Consider the following 17,122-nt stretch of genomic DNA (forward strand, 5'->3'; position numbering starts at 1 on the left):
TTAAAAAAAAAAGATTTGATAAAAATATTACTTTATATGAGAATATGTCATTTTACAAAGATTTACTTTATAAAACTACGTGTGGGATTTCCTTTTAGTAGCAAGTTACCTCAGTCAGCCATTGAAATATTTGTTTATAAGTTATCACAATGTTTTTTATCACAATGAATCCTAGGAGAAGGAGGAAGGAGAACCAACGGAATCTGCAGCTGAAGTTTGAGTCAACTACCAATTAAATTACATATGAAACAAATTAGAGATAAGACATCACTGACATTCCTTTGAACATATCTTCTACATGAGTTGACATGCATCTATGAAATATCAGAAGCATAGCAAGTACAGTTAACAACTTGGATATTGCTTATATCATCTGACAAATGTTACTTCCAGGAGCTTTTCCAATGCCTTCACATGTGTTATGGCTCAAAGTTTTAATTAGGCTGAAGAATTCCTATGAGGGGAGGTTCAAACTGAATTTATGCAAAACAGATGTGGATAGCAAAGCTATGAGAGGTCTAAGATAGGCCTCGAGTCTTTAACACTTCTTCCCAAGAATTCCCACAGCATTCTTAAATACATAAATAGAAGACCACAGAGCACAGTCGCAAGGATTTGTGCCAAAAGTTTATTTTAAAGCAAGGAGAGCCTACTATTCTTTGCTTTTACAAATGTCTACTTTTATTCTTACAAAGACCATCTCGACCATACTGTAGAGGCTGTATCAAATGTCAACAAGCCTTCTGTATCACCGTCAGCGCCTATCAGCACGCGAGGTAACAGAGCGGTGTGACCCACGTTTTGTCTCCAACTGTACTAAGTGCATTTGGGAATTTCTCTAAAGGGTAGCAGTGCTTTGAAAACGTTTTATGTTTGACATGAGACTGCTGGGCTAAGGGACTAGAGAGAAGTCCAGTGGTGGCAGGAGTTCATATAGAAAGGCCTGTAGCGATCCATACGGTAGGTGAGTGGGGAGAACGAGGGGTGCTGCAGGGGAGGGGTGATGAGAAGATACTTCAACTGCTGGCCAGATGGGACTTGGAAACAGGTAAGATGTCAGGGAAAGAGCAAAGGCAGGAACTAAAGGTGAGGCATTCTGTCATGGAATTTTACAGCTCAGAGGGACTTGAGAGACAACTGAAAACCAAGGTTTCCAGCACAGGGCACGAGCTTGAGAACGAGGGCTCTAGCTTCTTGGAAAGCTTACCAGGGAGCCCCCACACCAGGAGCAAGAAGAGGTTATCAATTTCAGCAGAAACTAGAACCAAAGTTCTCATGGACCCTAAGCTATAAAGGCAGCAGTCTGGGTTTTAATGGTTCTGGAGGTCACTAATGTGTCCAGTCCAGTACCTTATTTCCAAAAACCATCATCGAGATATCTGCTAAGTTTACATCATGAGCCAACCTGGATGATCCCAGTTCCTAAAATACGATTGCTCTTATGTACTCCCTAAGGTCCTGAGGTTTCACTGTGACGGTGTTTTAAATCCACATGAATGGTGAACTCTTCAGCATGAATGCAGTTAAGCAAAGTGAAATAAATGGCTTCCACTTTACTCTGTTTTACTTCGTTCATTGTTCTCAGCCCTCCAAAAGCCTCAGTGAGACTGTAACCATGATCAAATGTGCTGTACAATATTGTCCAGAACCTGCTCAATGCCAACAGCCATGCTCCTGAAGTACGTATCAGAGAAATCCCGAGTGATTCCAAATTATCCTGTAGTCGTACAGACACTAAGGACTGTACAATAAGTGGGAAGATCAAGGTCACAACCTGCGTTAGGCAAGAAGACCCAACCTCACCTAACATCTGCATGGCGACACTGTCCATGTGCTAATAAGATAGTATGAAAATGAATGAAAACCAACACACCTAGGAGAGACTGCAGTAGTCATCATGCACCTTTCACAAAGCTAATGAAATCTGGTTCTGCCCTCACTGAAGTGTTTATATCTGTCTCTTCAACAAAACACTTAACATCAGATGGCAGGACAGGAGTGGCAAAGTCCTGGAGCATAGCCAGTTCACTGGCCCTGAGGCACATTCACTCCAATTTAGTTCAGCTGGCTGGACATGTGCTGTGGATGGATGGGAGCAGGGTGTGCAAGCAGCTGCCACAGAAGAACCTCAAGCAGGGAGGCTCTGCAGGGCAGGGAGGGAGAAATCTGTGAGGACGCACTAAAGCTCAGCTTTGAGTAAGGCAGCATCTGTGGAATCCTGAGCAACAGAAGCCCATAAACCAGCCTGGCATGTAACATGCTTCATTCTAAGGGGCATCAGTGGATACCCAGAAAGGCCAAAAAGGCAGAGATGCATGGCAACAATAAATGTTGGGTTTTTCGTTATTGTTGTTTATTGAGTGAGCGGTTATCACTGGTAATGTTAGCCTTTTGGGTAACACATCTCAGAAGTCAAATAGCCCCCTTGGGCAACCGCCCTGGAGGCCATGGAGCCTGGTGCAGCAGCGTCAGGAGGCCTGCCCCAGGGATACAGTGTCTGCAGAGCGCTGCTGAGCCAGTACCCTTCCTTGTGGAGTTCTGAGGATGCTTGTTGTTCCTGCCAAGTTCAAGCTAAAACCCATTTGTGTCCAGGTCTAGCAGCCATGTTAAGTTTTCCTTGCTTCTGAGGTCTCAAACAGAGCAATAACTCTACAAAATGGTTCCTGGTTAGAGACTGCCACAAGCAACAGAGAAAAGCAAGGAGGCTGGGCATTAAGATTTTGTTTTGTGTCTGTCATAACCCTCTGGTGGCCATTCTGCCCAAAACAGCTGCTGACAAGAATGACTAGATAGCTCCTAAAGGCACAACTGTCATATTGTTCAGAATATAAATAAATATCTTTTCATTAGTCCACACTCTCTCCCAGATACCTACATCTCTCTGAATTTCTTTCCCTCTAATATCGGAGTCTAAAATGTTCTCTCTTATAAAAACAAACAAACAAACAAAAAACTTTTTTAATTAACAGAAAAATGGAAATCATTTCTCATGGTAGTCAACCCTTGCAACTTCTTCACCAACACACGAATTCCCGAGGCCTGTTAAAAGTATAAAATAATACATTTAACATATCTTACTAGGTTGATTTATAGATTGATACTGCAAAGCATGAAAAGGTAAGGATGTCTCTATTCTACTTCTATTATAAGAAATCTATTTTTCCCTGTTTATAAATAGAATATTATGGATGTTATCACAAAACTCTCGTAAAATTGGTTACAATACAAAGGAATGTTATCTTCTGTTATAATTGGTCAAGGATCGTTTTTTTACCATTACTTCCTACACAATTTTATAACTATTACCAAATATCAGAGGCATTTATTTTCTAGAGAAAAAAAAACCACAGGTAATTGGGAATCTTAAAAATCATCTCTGGATTCCACTGATAGATTTATGTGTGAGACATCATTCCTGGCACCATGGAGAATACAACAGTGAATCAGAAGCTAATTCTGACCTCAAAGAAATTAAGTTCAGAAGTAAATAATAAAACATACAGCCATAAACACATTTAAAAGTATCCCAGGTAATTAAAAGAGGTACAAATAAAGTGGGAAATGGCGTGGACATGCATATGCGTACAGGAGGAAGAAGGATGCTGGAGGTCAGGAATGGCTTTTTGGAAAAAATACTTGATCAGGGCCTTGAAGACTACAAAGCCCTTGGACAGTGAGCTAAAAATGGGAAGAAGAGGGCTGGCCGAGTGGCTCAGTGGGTTAAGAGCTCGCTCAAGAGTGCGAGCTCTGAGCTACGGTGGTTCGATTCCTGGGCCGAGGTGAGCTGCTGCTGAACTGCCAACCTCAGCTTAAAAAAAAAATTAAAAATAAAAATAAAAACATTTAAAAAATAAATAAAAATGGGAAGAAGATTCGAGGCAGAGTGAAGAGCGTGGTCAGAAAGAATAGGGACAACATACCTGTAGGCTGTGTATAGAGCTGATGGGTCATTCCGGTTTGGCTGAATGACAGGGTGTCTGAAGGGGGATAATGGTAAACCCTGGGAAATGCCAGGATGACTGCTCTTGCAGGTGAGGCCAAGAAGTGAGCCCTGCATGATGGGCATCACGGCTCCAATGGAAATATTTGAGCAGGAAAGCGATGTCATCACCTTCACGTTTTAGGAAGACCACTCTAGCTACAATGTCAGGCTGACTGGAAAGAAGAAAAGAGAGGAGGACTTGTTGGGAGCTTATCCTAACAGTTCAGGTAGGAGGAAAAACCAAAGTGGGAATTGAGCTGAGACTATAGATTTGAGAAATATTAAAGAAATAAGTCAATCAAACAAATAAGTAAATAAGACTTGGCAACTGACTGGGCATGGGGGAAGGGGAAGAAAAAGCAAAGATGAACTATGATTTTCTGTCTGGTATTAACAAAACTAGGGAAAACCAGACGAAGAGCCAATGCTGCTAAAAGCTCAGTTTGGACACACCAGGTTTGCAGATCTAGCAGGTAACTGATGGAGAAGACCAGCAGAAAAACAGAAAGCACCTGATATGGAACCTAAACTTCGCCAGCTACAGGCTGATTTTGTTTAGTCCAGGTTCCAGTCCCCAAGTGACAAGAGCAGTCCCACAGCCCAGGGGATGCCTGGGTCAACAACAACACAGGAGAGCTTCTCAGTCTCATGCACACTGTCATGGACTCCAAGGTTGACGTAAGCCATCAACTCTGACTTGGAGGTACGTACCTCTGTGGAAAAAAATGGACGCTATTACCATCTGTAGGCTCCTATTTTTCCATGGCATTGATGCTAAGTTAAATAGGAACTGTATTTTTTGTTGCTCAGGGAAACAAAATATCTATAAACAGGGAAGGTTTTTGTGCCTTTTCTTTCTAGAGCTCAGGTTTTAATGAGGATGGGTTCTCTTTAGTTTTTGCTATTATGCATGTTTACCGAAGAACAAAATCATATTTGTAAGGCAAAAATGAAAATTTCTGCATGATACAGCCCTTGTCTGGTATGATCAATAAGGTTGTCATTACTGGCAGTTAGGATGACTGCTTTCTCTACTGAAGCAGCTGACCAGGGCCTTCCCGTTTGCCACTGTGTTATGGGTGCATGCGCTGCACACAGTTAGGATGTTTGAGCTTCCTGCAGCAGAGACAGAAATGATGGGAGCGCTAAAAATAGAGTAATTAGGATACAAATATGCAAGATTAGCCTGCCCTGATTATTCATGAATGTAAAATTTACTAAATTACCTTATATGCTGTCCACAAAAATGCCAAAAACTTACTATTGAGGATGACTTTCATGACTACTTTCTCTAGCATTAGTACGATAATTAGAACTTTCTTACATTTTTGAGGAATAATCATCTCACTTTCTGATACATGTGATATTATTCTGCACAATAATAGAATCAGAAATTGCAAATTCAAGTCTGGAGAGGTGACACTTTCTAATTTCAGTCTCTATAGATTTTGTGCTTCAATATCCTTCCTTTTATTCAAGAAGTCTGAGAAAAAGTCTACTGGTAAGGGCAGTTTTTTACTTGGTCCAAGTATTACCAATTTTTTTTCCCCCCAGAAATAATTGACCTCATTACTAACCAAGCAAATGAAGAATAAGAACAATGACAATGGCATGATTTAAAAGACAGTGTGGTAGGGGTCGGGTCAGTGGGGCTCTGCTTTGCCACCCACACAAATGCCAACTTTCCTCAAGGCCAGTGGACACAAGCCCATAATCCTTTAGGATTATCAGAACTCTGAGTTCTGCTATGCTAACTTAAATGCGGACATCTATGCGTATACATGTTATCCCACCAAAATTCAGTGGCATTACAGATTCTCTAGAGCTAGAAACACAACTGGGTTACAGGAAGTAACTTCTCCTAGGAACAAGCTAGGACATTGAGCAAGGTGGGTCAATAGCATGCCTCACTGACAGAGGTACAGGATGGGGCAGGTTGTCAGCAGGAAGGCCGTTGGGCCAGCTCTGGGTTTACGATGGGGGCCCAGTTGGAACACTGCCCACTTAGGTTCGTAGTTGTGCCACCACAGGCATGTACAGTGTTGATATAAAAGGGGTCCATTTTTTTAATTAAAAAAAAAAAAGTCCAGTGGGTGATTTGGTCTTAAGCATTTAAAATTAAGCTTCACAAGCCTTCCCTGTTAACCACCATAATGAACTGATCAAACATTTGGGAATCTAAAGTAATTACCATTTTGGATCCCAATGGCAGCCTCTTTCATGTGAAGTGTTTCATGTTTACTGTATATCTTCCACACTTATTTTGGGTTTAGGAGCACAGAACTGATGCACTAGCCCCATGGCCTCAATCCCCAGGTGATGCAGGTAGCTCTGCTTTCTTCTGTGGCCACAGGCTGTATGATGTCACCAATGCCCACCGTGCTGCAGAAAAGCCATGCCTGTTCAAGAGCAACTGGATCCCCCAAATCTCCCACCTCTTGAGGGAGAAAAAAAACAAACCCACTCACAACCCTCCCACTGCTGCCACAGGGGCAACAGCAGTTTCTGAACAAGACGGGCAGGAGTGTCTATAAGAGCAAAGCAGAGTGTAGTAAGTTCTATAGCAGCCTAATACTGCCCCGCCAACTTATCTCCATGGTTTAACACGCAGGATCCCCAGATGTTATAACAAACATCCTGGAGAAGATGGCTATGTGGCGAACGTCAGCATAATACATTAGATTCCCAATGATTATAACCACTAAAGAAATGCTAAGAGAAGAAATGAAGTCTAAGAAACAAAATTACTTTTCACAACACAGTTAACATTTTTGGACCACTATGTAAAACTAATAACATGATAAAATGTTAACACTTTAAAAGTACTTCACAACAAAAATTCTGCAACAAAGTACCAAACTACAGAGTCCACCATCAGAATGTAGTGAACATTGTAAAAATTCTTTATATATCTGGATAGGTTTTTGTCCACTTCAAATCACCTTGCAATTTCTAACTTCATATTCACATTCATTTAAAAATGTGTGAAAAGCTGTACAATTGAGGATCTCCCCCCCACCACCACCTCCACCTCCACCCTTTTTTTGACCATCCTCACATTTCCTCAAGGTAATCGTCCATTCACCATTTATATTTTCTTATTTAGTTGGGAACTATAAGACGGGTTTTTTCCGCTTCCCTATGAGAAAGGATTTTCCTCATTCTTTCTGCCACATTCCATATCTAAGTTTATAATACTTACAAAACATCAGATGAACCTTTGAGTGCTACCCCACACTATTTTGTTGACTTGCTTTTTATGGGGTGGGTGGGGGGTTGACTATACACCGAATATGCAATGTTTACTGGGATTTTCAAAATTGAAGCAGTATTTAAAATATGTCTGGCCTCCAGCTCATCTTTTATAAGTTAATGCTATAATAGCAACATCAGTAACTATCTACTGAATACTTCCTGTGAGTCAGGTAGTGCTGAGCACTTTACAAATATTATGTCATTTAAGCCTCAGGGCAAAACTGAGTTACACATTATCCCTGTTGCACTGTTGAGAACACAGAAGCCAGAGAAGTTAAATAACCTGCTTAAAGGTCACACACCTAGTGACAGCCTGGATACAAGCCCAGGCCTACCTGACTCCTAAGCTCTTAATCGCCACACTATAAGTTTCCAGAAAAGCTGGGAGACCATTTTCTAAAGCCATACTTTAAAGAAGTAGATTTTTTTTTTAAGCAAAGATAACTTCTCAATCAGTATTTATTTTCACCATGTGATTTATATCTAGCACTGGGCATGCAAAAACAAAAAATGAAAGAGTAGGAACAGCAAGCAAGAGAAAAGTGAACTTGAAGCTATAAACAAGGCAAAGAGCCAAGGGATAAAAAAGGACACTCAAAAATGCTTAAAAGCAAATTTAGCTCAGCTCAGAGTAGAAAAAGTTAGCATATAATGGTAGTCATTTAAAAAAAACATTTAAACTGGTATCAGTTTACCATAATGAAAGGTTAAAAATATATACATATACCTGTCCTTATTTTTTTTAACAACCACCTATCTTTAATGGCTACATAGAAGTCTACTGTATGATTTATTAACTTAATATTTAGATTTATTGGTTTTAATACTTTAAACAACTCAGATGAAAATAATCTCCATCCACTTGAGTGATTACTGCCTTTTAACACATTATAACGCGTGGAACAAATGTATTTTTTGGATGTTTTACGTTGTTGATGCCAACGCCACCTTCTTCAACTGAAGATTCAGCTGTGGCAACATGAGCTAGACTATCTGACCCTCATCACAAGGAGGTTCTACCATCCTTTCCAGTCTTTGTCAGTCAACTGTTTTAACAGTTTTCTTTTATTACCAAAAAGGCAGAATTTTAAAAAACAATGAATAAGGGCTCTCATTGAGTTTTAAAAAAACAAAGAAATACCCCCACAAAACCTTACAAGTAGGAATTATCTTTACTTAGTTGACAAAGAAATACATTCAAAGTAGTTAAAATATTTCCAAATTTACAAATAGCAAAACGGAAATTTCTATTAAAAAAATCATAACTATTTACTTACAAATTAAAATATTAAATGCACTTTATCTATAATGAGAATACTTAGTACCTCGAAAAAGTCTTTGCAGTTGGTTTAGAAAATACCACATTAAAATTTCTAAATAATAATGAAAGTAATCTAGTATATTTTAAAGTATTTTTGCTATCTGTGATTGCCTAGTTCAAATATTTTATTCCAAAACAAATTATCCTAATGTTATTAATTATCACTTCAGACATATCAGGTTCATAATTTGCTCATCTACTTTCAAATAACTAAGGTATATTTTTAAATTATTTATTCATACCATTGCGAATAACTTTCTAGTTTCACAGTAGATTTTTGGCACAGTTGATATTTCAAATGAACTTCAGGTAAGACTGCAAAAGGTCACTTTTTCCCACTACTAAGTAGTCTTTTTTGTATTAAACAAAACTCATTCCCCACTTCCATGATTTAAAAGAAAACAATTTTAATGTGGTGAAATGATTTTCAGAATGCACATAATGAAAATATATAACCTCCTGTCCTACAGTGCTGAAAACAGAGCAAAGTGCCTAAAGTGGTGTAATAGATGAGTATCCTGAGTTGAAGGATAATGAGAAATATGCGAAGTGCAAACAGCTTTTCCCTCTTCATCAGTGAATCATTTAAAGTTCCTAAATTTTAAAAAGAAAATGATCCAAGTTTTATAATGGCAAGAGTCTGCCTACTTCCTGAAGTCTGAAAATGTCAGCCTCATTTTAAATCAATTTTGCACCCCTGGATTCCATTCCCTTCTTCCCAAAAGATGCTAGCAATGCAATCAATAATCACACAGGAGAAAGAAAGAAGACTGAGAGAAAGGATCCACATGGGGCCGGGCAAGTGAGCGTGGGAAGGAGAAGAAACCAGTGGTCAGACCTCGGCTAGCTTTCCTGAAACACCAAGGAAAAGCATGCTGACAAATGAGCAGGCACGCACACATCAGATGGCTGGGGTGAACCATGCTCACTGTCAGCATCAAGTGCCCGACACCTACAGGGACTAGAGACTTTCTGAGAACTTCTCAAATCCCCAAATTTGCTAACATCGTTGTATCACCGAATTTATCTCCTTACATGTAGGAGTGTCGGGGTCCCTTCACTCCCTTGAGGAGGGTGACTCAGGTGCAATGACATTGTGAGGCAGGCCTAGAGAGCAACAAGCCCAGTAAGACGCAGGAAGACAACAGGGCTGGACCTGAGGGGGTGGGTGAAAAGAAAACAACGAACTTACTTATTATCTGCTAGACTGACCACCACATGGAAAATGGTACTAAGAGGCTGACGGAGGGTATGGGAAGAGTCAGCCATAGAGCAACACAAAATAAATGGAAAAATGAGGCAAATGTTTCCACTGGAGAAAAAAAATACTTGTATAAAAAAAAAAAGGCAAGAGACTACTTGGCTCATTGATGAATAATATTTACATAGTCAAAATAATGTAAATAATGAATAGTGACTTATTTTTTTAATTGTGATATATCAGTATTAGGAAAATGGAGAGGAAAGTGATATAAGGCAGACATTTTCACTTATATAATAATAAGTAAATAAATGCCTAACATTGATGATTCAAGAAAGTCATATAACCATGTTATTTAGAAATAAAGAGATGAATATCAGAAAAAAATAGCTAAAATAATTGGAAGTGTATGCCCTGGGAAAAGAATGAGGCAAGAGCCAAAGGGCTATTTATTATATACATTTCCGTATTATTTGACTTTAATTACATGCACATTAATTTAAAAGAATTTTTTAAAGTTGAAACAGTTACATTAAAAATAGCTTGGTAAACATATATTATTAGGTAAGGAGGAACTAAAGAGCTATGTACAAAGACTGCCTATGCAGCATGATCTGATTTTAATAAAGAATCAGACAAAATTCTATTTTTTAGTGATGAAATTTTGGATAGTCTATCTTTTTTATTACTCCATATTTTCTACTGTAAACATGTATAACACTTTTATAAGGACATAAAAGTTAACTTAAAAAAATAAGCAGGAGGAAAGTGGTCACCTGGAAATGGAACGTAACAGGAGTTAGGAAGACAAGAGGACACACACACACACACACACACACCTATATCCTAACAGACAAGGAAGAAAACCTATTTCACCAAGGGGTAAGTAGTCCATGGAGCCCAGTGCTGCTGGGCAAGACGAGGCGTGAAAAGCCTCTGTTAGGAAATCAAGAGTTTCTTCCCGAGCAACACCTGAGCAGGGAAGTGGGAGGAAAAGGAGGGCTGTGGGGAGCTGAGCAGAGAACAGGGGCTACGGAAGAAGAGATGGCGTCAGATGCTTGACTGTGAAGTATTATCCTCACTGTGAAAGGGAACAGGGAGCCCAGGTCAGTTCTCAGGAGGCCAAGGCAGGCTTCTTGCTGTTGTTAAAATCCAGGGAGAGAGATGTCTGAGAAGAAGCTAGTGCAGAGGAAGTGACTGAGGATAAGAGAAAAGATGATTTCCCAGTTAAAAAAAAAAAAAGAATTTAATTTTGAGTTAAATTGATTTTTTTTTTGGCTTCTAATTTTTACGAACTTTAGTTCGTACTAAGTACTTGACTATATTTTGATATTTTGCCATTTGGCACAATGAAAACAAAAAACCCTGGAGGACAACCCACTGACCATTCATTATTGATTTTGATAAACTATGAACCCTAATGTAAAAAGTAAAGACTTTTTACTACTATTACTATGTAAGTCAAAAGTTACCATTATTCACAGGAATACTTAATCATTTTAAAACAATTACTCTATAATGCTAATCAAGTTGATTAACAGGGCTGGCATGCTTGATAACATTTTCAAAATAAACGGAATTTTTCATTGTAGTTAAATTTTAAACCAAAGGTAGGATTTTAAATCTCACTTAGCAAGTACTTAGGTGAGGGGAGGAAAAGCAAGATGCTGAACAGTACGTTTGGTATGACTCATTTTTATTTTATAAAGTGGTGGAAGAGTTAATATTTCTAACGTTGGCTGGATTAGAATCACCCCGAGATCTATTAAGAATACTGATGCCTGGGTCCCAACACCAGAAATTCTGGTTTATTTGGTCTGGAACATGGCCTGGGCATCAGGAACCCCTTTCTGGCCTGCTACTCAAATGGGTCTATGTACAGCAAAATGGGGGGGAAAAGTATGAGAGAGTTGGGGCTCAGAATTTTTCATTTCCTACTTTGTGCATTTCTGTATTGTTTGACTTCCTAAACAAAGAGAATGTACTACTTCTATAATTTAAATAGAAGCATTCCTATTTAAAAATTAACAAAAGGAATATCTCTTTCTAGACTCCATAATGATTTAAGTAGGGAAATACCTTTTAAATTATGTTACAATGCTCACTTTTCTATTACAGGGTGTTTTTAGAAAACATCAAATTCTGTGTCCTTGAAGTATGAAGGTGAGAGCAGTGTGAGCACATCTGAAGGGAGGAAGGACATGCCACAGATCTTGAGGGGCTTCATATGCCTGGTGAGTGCTCTGGCTGCACTCTGCAGGCAAAAGGACACTTGGAAGACTTAATTGGGGTAATGACATGATATGGAGTCTAGATGGAGGAAATCCAAATTGTAAAAGGCAAAACTATCAAGTTAAAGAAGAAAATATCAGAGAACATCTTTGAAACTTAGGGGTAGGGAAGGACTTCAAGCCGACAAACCATAAAGCCCAAAAACAAAAATAAAATATTTTGATAGCACATTTAAGGGTTTCTGTTCAGTGGGTAAAGTTTACAGGCAGATGAGAGATTAGAAGGCTTTTTCCAATGCTCTGATCAGGGACTAATATCCAGAAGATGAGACATCCCTCAAATCAACCCAGGAAGATGAGCATAAAATGGGCAAATTATATAATAGACATCTGCAGAAGAGGATACCCAAAAAAAGATAACAAGCAGATGAAGAGATGATGAAGTTCACAAGTAGCCAGAGAAATACAAACTAAAAATGAGATATTTTATATCTGATCGACTGGCAAAAATTAGAAAGCTGGACCATACCAAGTGTTGGTGGGGTATGGTAAAGCAGCCATTCTGGAGACCGTCAGGCATGACTTCTGCAAATTAAAATGTACTCACAGTCTATGATCCAACAATTCTAGTCCTGGGCATAATTTCCAAAAAAATTGTCATACACGTCCCAAGAAAGAGGCAGTCCACTTTGTGATGGTGGGCGATAGAAACAATCTAGATCCTCATCACAGGAGTGGAGAGGGAAAACTGGATGAACGTTCATCACAAAATACTCAACCGCAGTCAGAGTCAATAAACCCAATATTCACGCAGGACCAGGGAAAGACCTTTATAATAAATTGCTGAGTGAAAATATTAACTGAATGAGAATAATACTATTTATATAACAATTTACATAATACAAAAGATTCATTATACAAGAGTACACATGAACAAAAAGAATCCACTAAACACATTAGAATAAGGGCCTAGGGTAGTGATGGGGGTGTGCAGGGGATGGTGATAACAAGAGTGAATACATAAAACACTGGTTTGACCCACACCAATGATGACAAAGTGCTACCAACTGAGATGTATGAACAACTCAACCGTCATTCAAGTCCAACTAAAAAACTACAAAAAAAAAATTAACAATGTAAACGAAGTGGGGAGAACAGCAGTGAGGAGAACAAATGACATCTTCTAGGGCGTTCACTACTAAAAACCTAGAGACTCATGGCCTCCTTAGTACAGATTAGATGTGTAAAACAGTGCACTGCATGGAAGCCTGAGGAACACTGCTACTTGCAGTTCTTCCTCCAGAAAAATGCGTACTTATTCCGACTTGCTAGTTCTCATTTCCAAACAGCTATTCTCACCATTTAAACCTGAACAGGATTTTTAAAAGCAGCCATTAAATGTGGAAACTTGTTATAGGTTTTTTGAAAGTCTATGAAAAATACATCTACTTTACTTATGTACTTTTTAACCCCCTTACAAATTCTAGTGACTATGTTTGCTAAGTAGATACCACTTTTATCTTCCCTCTGAAGAGTTTTTCACATTTGATTTGGTAACCATGTCTGTTATCACAGAGGTACCAGAAGCCTAGTGGGGGCGAAAGGCAGATACCGAATGCCCGACGTAAATCCTCTTGCATCGTTATGTTTACAGTGGCACCAACCCATCTGCTGGCACAAGAACTGTTCATGAGCTAAATTCATACATTTTGGCTGTTCGTGTCCCAATTTCACCCTTCAATAAGCCCTAGGTAGACACCATCTGCTACTAATGATTTGCACACCCTTAAATTGACTGAAAATGGTTTAAATAAATTCAACTGTTTGATCTAGTATCTCTAATGTGCCTATTTAAAAATGCAATTGAGAACAAGATTTCTCCTAATTGTCTCCTTAATAATGACCAACAGCTAAAGAAAAATGGTTCACACTGTTAGTTATTTTCCCAAGGTGGGTGTATAGGGAGAACTGCGGCCAGGGCTTTAAAGCCATCAGCACAAGAGCCAGTCGGACCTGAGGAATCTAGATCTCACCTTAGTGTCCTTCTACTATATCTTGTTAAATTTTTGCTGGACATAACTATGTTTTTAACATGCATATTTTTGCTTTATTTGATAAACATAACTTTAGAAATTATTTCCACTGATTCCAAATGGCAAGAAAATTTTGTAAGCCACACGAATGACATGGGTTTAAAAGCAGGTGAGTAGAATTTAGTTTCTGATACTCTGATGCTAAAAAAAAAGAAAAAAAGTGGGACTAATAAATCTTGGACCTGAGAAGAAAGGAGCTCTCAGCAAACCACCATCTGCTTGCATCCAGCTAAGGTAGGAGGCCAAGGGTCAGGGGAACCTCATTATCAGCATTTTGAGTACCATTATCAGACACCAGGAACATTTTAGAGTATAGAAGGTGGTTTCAGACATGCCATAGCAACTTCACAGTAGGGACAAAATACATGAAGTGTAGAGAAAAGGACACATATTTTCCACTAACAAGAAATTTTTACTTCAGAAACCTCAGAGACACAAACTCAAAAAGATTAGGATGGCCTAACCACATTAGAACTGCCTTCTTAACTATAAGAAGTATAACTTTAGAAAGTTATAAATAATAACTCAAAAGAGAAGCCCAGATATGCTAAAACCCAATGAAATAATATCGGAAGATTTAAGATGGTACATAAATTTCTTACCTACAACATATCGTTTCTGGGAAAAAATAACTTCACTATATCTGGATGGTATATTTTTTGGTTTTGTTTTCAATGAAACTTTATCAAAAAGCAAAATATTAAATTTCTGGACATAAAGGATGTGAATTGAAGAGGTTTATCAAAATCCTCAAGTTCAACTCCATGCACTGTAGAGATAAGAAAATAATGACTTGGGGCCCCGAGTGGCTCAGTTAGTTAAGAGTTGGCTTAAGAGCGTGAGCTCTGAGCAACAGGGCCACCGGTTTGATTCCCACATGGGCCAGTGATGCTGCGCCCGAGCTGAGCTGTCACTGAGCTGCCAACAGGTGGCAGGATGGCAGCTGGTGAGAGCACGTGCTCCTAACAAGACTGCCTGTTCGATGGTGGGCTATGCCCACCGGCAACTAAGACTAAACTTGGCACCTTAAGCTGGGCTGCCACCTGGATGGCTCCATGGATAGAGCATGCGCTCTTAACAACAAGGCTGCCGAGTTCGACTCTCGCATGGGATGGTGGCTAAGCCCACCCGCCACTAAGACTGAACACAACACCTTGAGCTTAGAGGCCACAAGCTGTCGACGGGAAGCCAGATGGCGACTGGCGCCCTCCACAACAAAGCATGAAGAACAACAACTTGGCTGGTCCCCTTCCCCAATTCCCCAACACTGTTCCCCTCCCCCAATTCCCCAATAAAATCTTTAAAAAAAAATAATGACTTGGAGAGATGGAATGCACTCTCCAGTACCACTAAGGTAGTCAGCAAAAATGAAGACAAGCCTTCGTTGGAATGCACCTGTTATCTGTTCCCGCAGCTGTTATCTGTTTCCCAATACCCTTTGGACAGCTCTTTTTAAATAGCCACAGGCCTTGTCCTTTCCCTGACTCAGGAGCAGATTCTAAGTTCTTTTACCACAAAGCTATCAAGAATCACAATATTGATAACAGTGCTATTCTTGGAATGACATTACATAATTCTAAGAAATATGCTATTCATTAGAAGTGAATAATAATTTCAGGCCATGCTCAAGAGGAACGGATTACACAAAGGCATGTATTCCAGGAGGTGTGGATCACTGGCGGCTATTGTAAAAGCGAGCTACCATGTGTACGGTAGTACACTTGATACCTGGATATAAGTGAGACAGTGAGTGTCAAGCAAGACAGAGTTGGGGAAGAAGCCTTCTTTGTGTATGCTTCCTCACATTATTTAGAAGTGGGAGAACAATGTAAGTGGTACAGAAAGAAAAATAAGGAATGAGTGCATGGTATATATATGAATTCAGCAGGGCACCCTCTCTGGAAAAGTCTCAGTAGTCAAAGTAAGGGCAAATAAAGAGTACTCTGAAGGAAACAAAGAAAGTACCGAGGAGGACAAGGTGAAGGAATTCTAGTAGGGATAACATGTACTAAGGAGTGCTAAAAAAGAGGATGCTCCTAGCACAACAAATACTTGTTAAATTATGCACTCATCCATTTTTAAAATGTATACACAACCTGCATCGTACAGCTCTCTTTTGAAAATATTTTTATAATTTGGTTTCATGAGAAAGTGAAATTTGATTTGCAGTGCACATGTACAGAAACCTACTGTACGATCACATAGACAACATTTAGAAATAATTTAGGAAGTGGCAATGATAAAATTTGTGGGTATAGAGGGAAGAAACTGAAAAAAAAAATGAAGGGTCTACCTAGACTATGGTCTGATCCTATGGAACGAATCCATAAGCAAATGATTTTATAACTGAAGAAACAAATCAACATTTCATTTATGATTTAGGCACATTTCAGGAGTTTTACACTTAATTTAGTTTACGTGTTATGTTTCATTACCATATTTATTCCCCAAAGAGCTCCTGCAAAATTAATTTATTTTTCCTTTCCTTCCTTTCTCTTTTCATTCATTCATTCATTCATTCGACACCCTTAGTCACTATGAGCCAGAACTGTATCTAGCAGTGAATGGATATACAATGTCCTTTTTCAGCAATCAAAATTATATAAAGAAAAAAACTGTGTAATAGTATGTGCAGAAACTATTCTAATATTCAAGTTCATTCAACAAAAGTCTATCTAAATTTATATCTAAACAAACCAAAACTCTAAATTAATGGGTGCTTTATATACATATGACATCTCGCACATTAACTCAGAGCAACAGCATGGTCAAACAGAACTCTTTCCTTTTTACATCAGAAAACTAAGGTTTGCATTCTGATTCTATTACTTACCAGTTGTGAGATCGTAGGCAAGTCACAAACTTCTCTTAGTTTGCTTCCTGGTGTGTAAAGTATGTATTGATAATATAATATTACATTCTTCCAAAGATTATGTGAAGACAACTAGTAAATGAGAAAATATACAGAACCACTGCATGGTTTATACAAATGCACTCTTACCGAGGCTTTGTGCCAGTTACACACATTCTACTTAAGGC

General features: G+C 38.9%; 1 protein-coding gene across 7 annotated transcripts in view; it reads right to left on the bottom strand.

The window, feature by feature from the left end:
* The window catches only part of PKP4 (plakophilin 4), a 228,135-nt gene that overhangs the window by 183,240 nt on the left and 27,773 nt on the right, over positions 1-17,122 (bottom strand). For 3 of the 7 annotated variants that reach the window (XM_019636844.1, XM_019636843.1, XM_019636842.1), the window contains exon 1: positions 3,921-4,124. The exons of 1 other annotated variant lie outside the window; for it this stretch is intronic. In XM_019636844.1, coding sequence (XP_019492389.1) covers positions 3,921-3,951 — 31 coding nt within the window. In that variant the 5' untranslated portion in view covers positions 3,952-4,124. Of the gene's footprint in view, positions 1-3,920; positions 4,126-17,122 lie in introns of those variants that run through there. 3 more of the 7 variants (XM_019636847.1, XM_019636846.1, XM_019636849.1) reach the window with 2 other exon arrangements.

Source organism: Hipposideros armiger, unplaced genomic scaffold (assembly GCF_001890085.2).
Source record: "Hipposideros armiger isolate ML-2016 unplaced genomic scaffold, ASM189008v1 scaffold_30, whole genome shotgun sequence".
In the NCBI taxonomy this organism is placed as follows: Eukaryota; Metazoa; Chordata; class Mammalia; order Chiroptera; family Hipposideridae; genus Hipposideros; species Hipposideros armiger.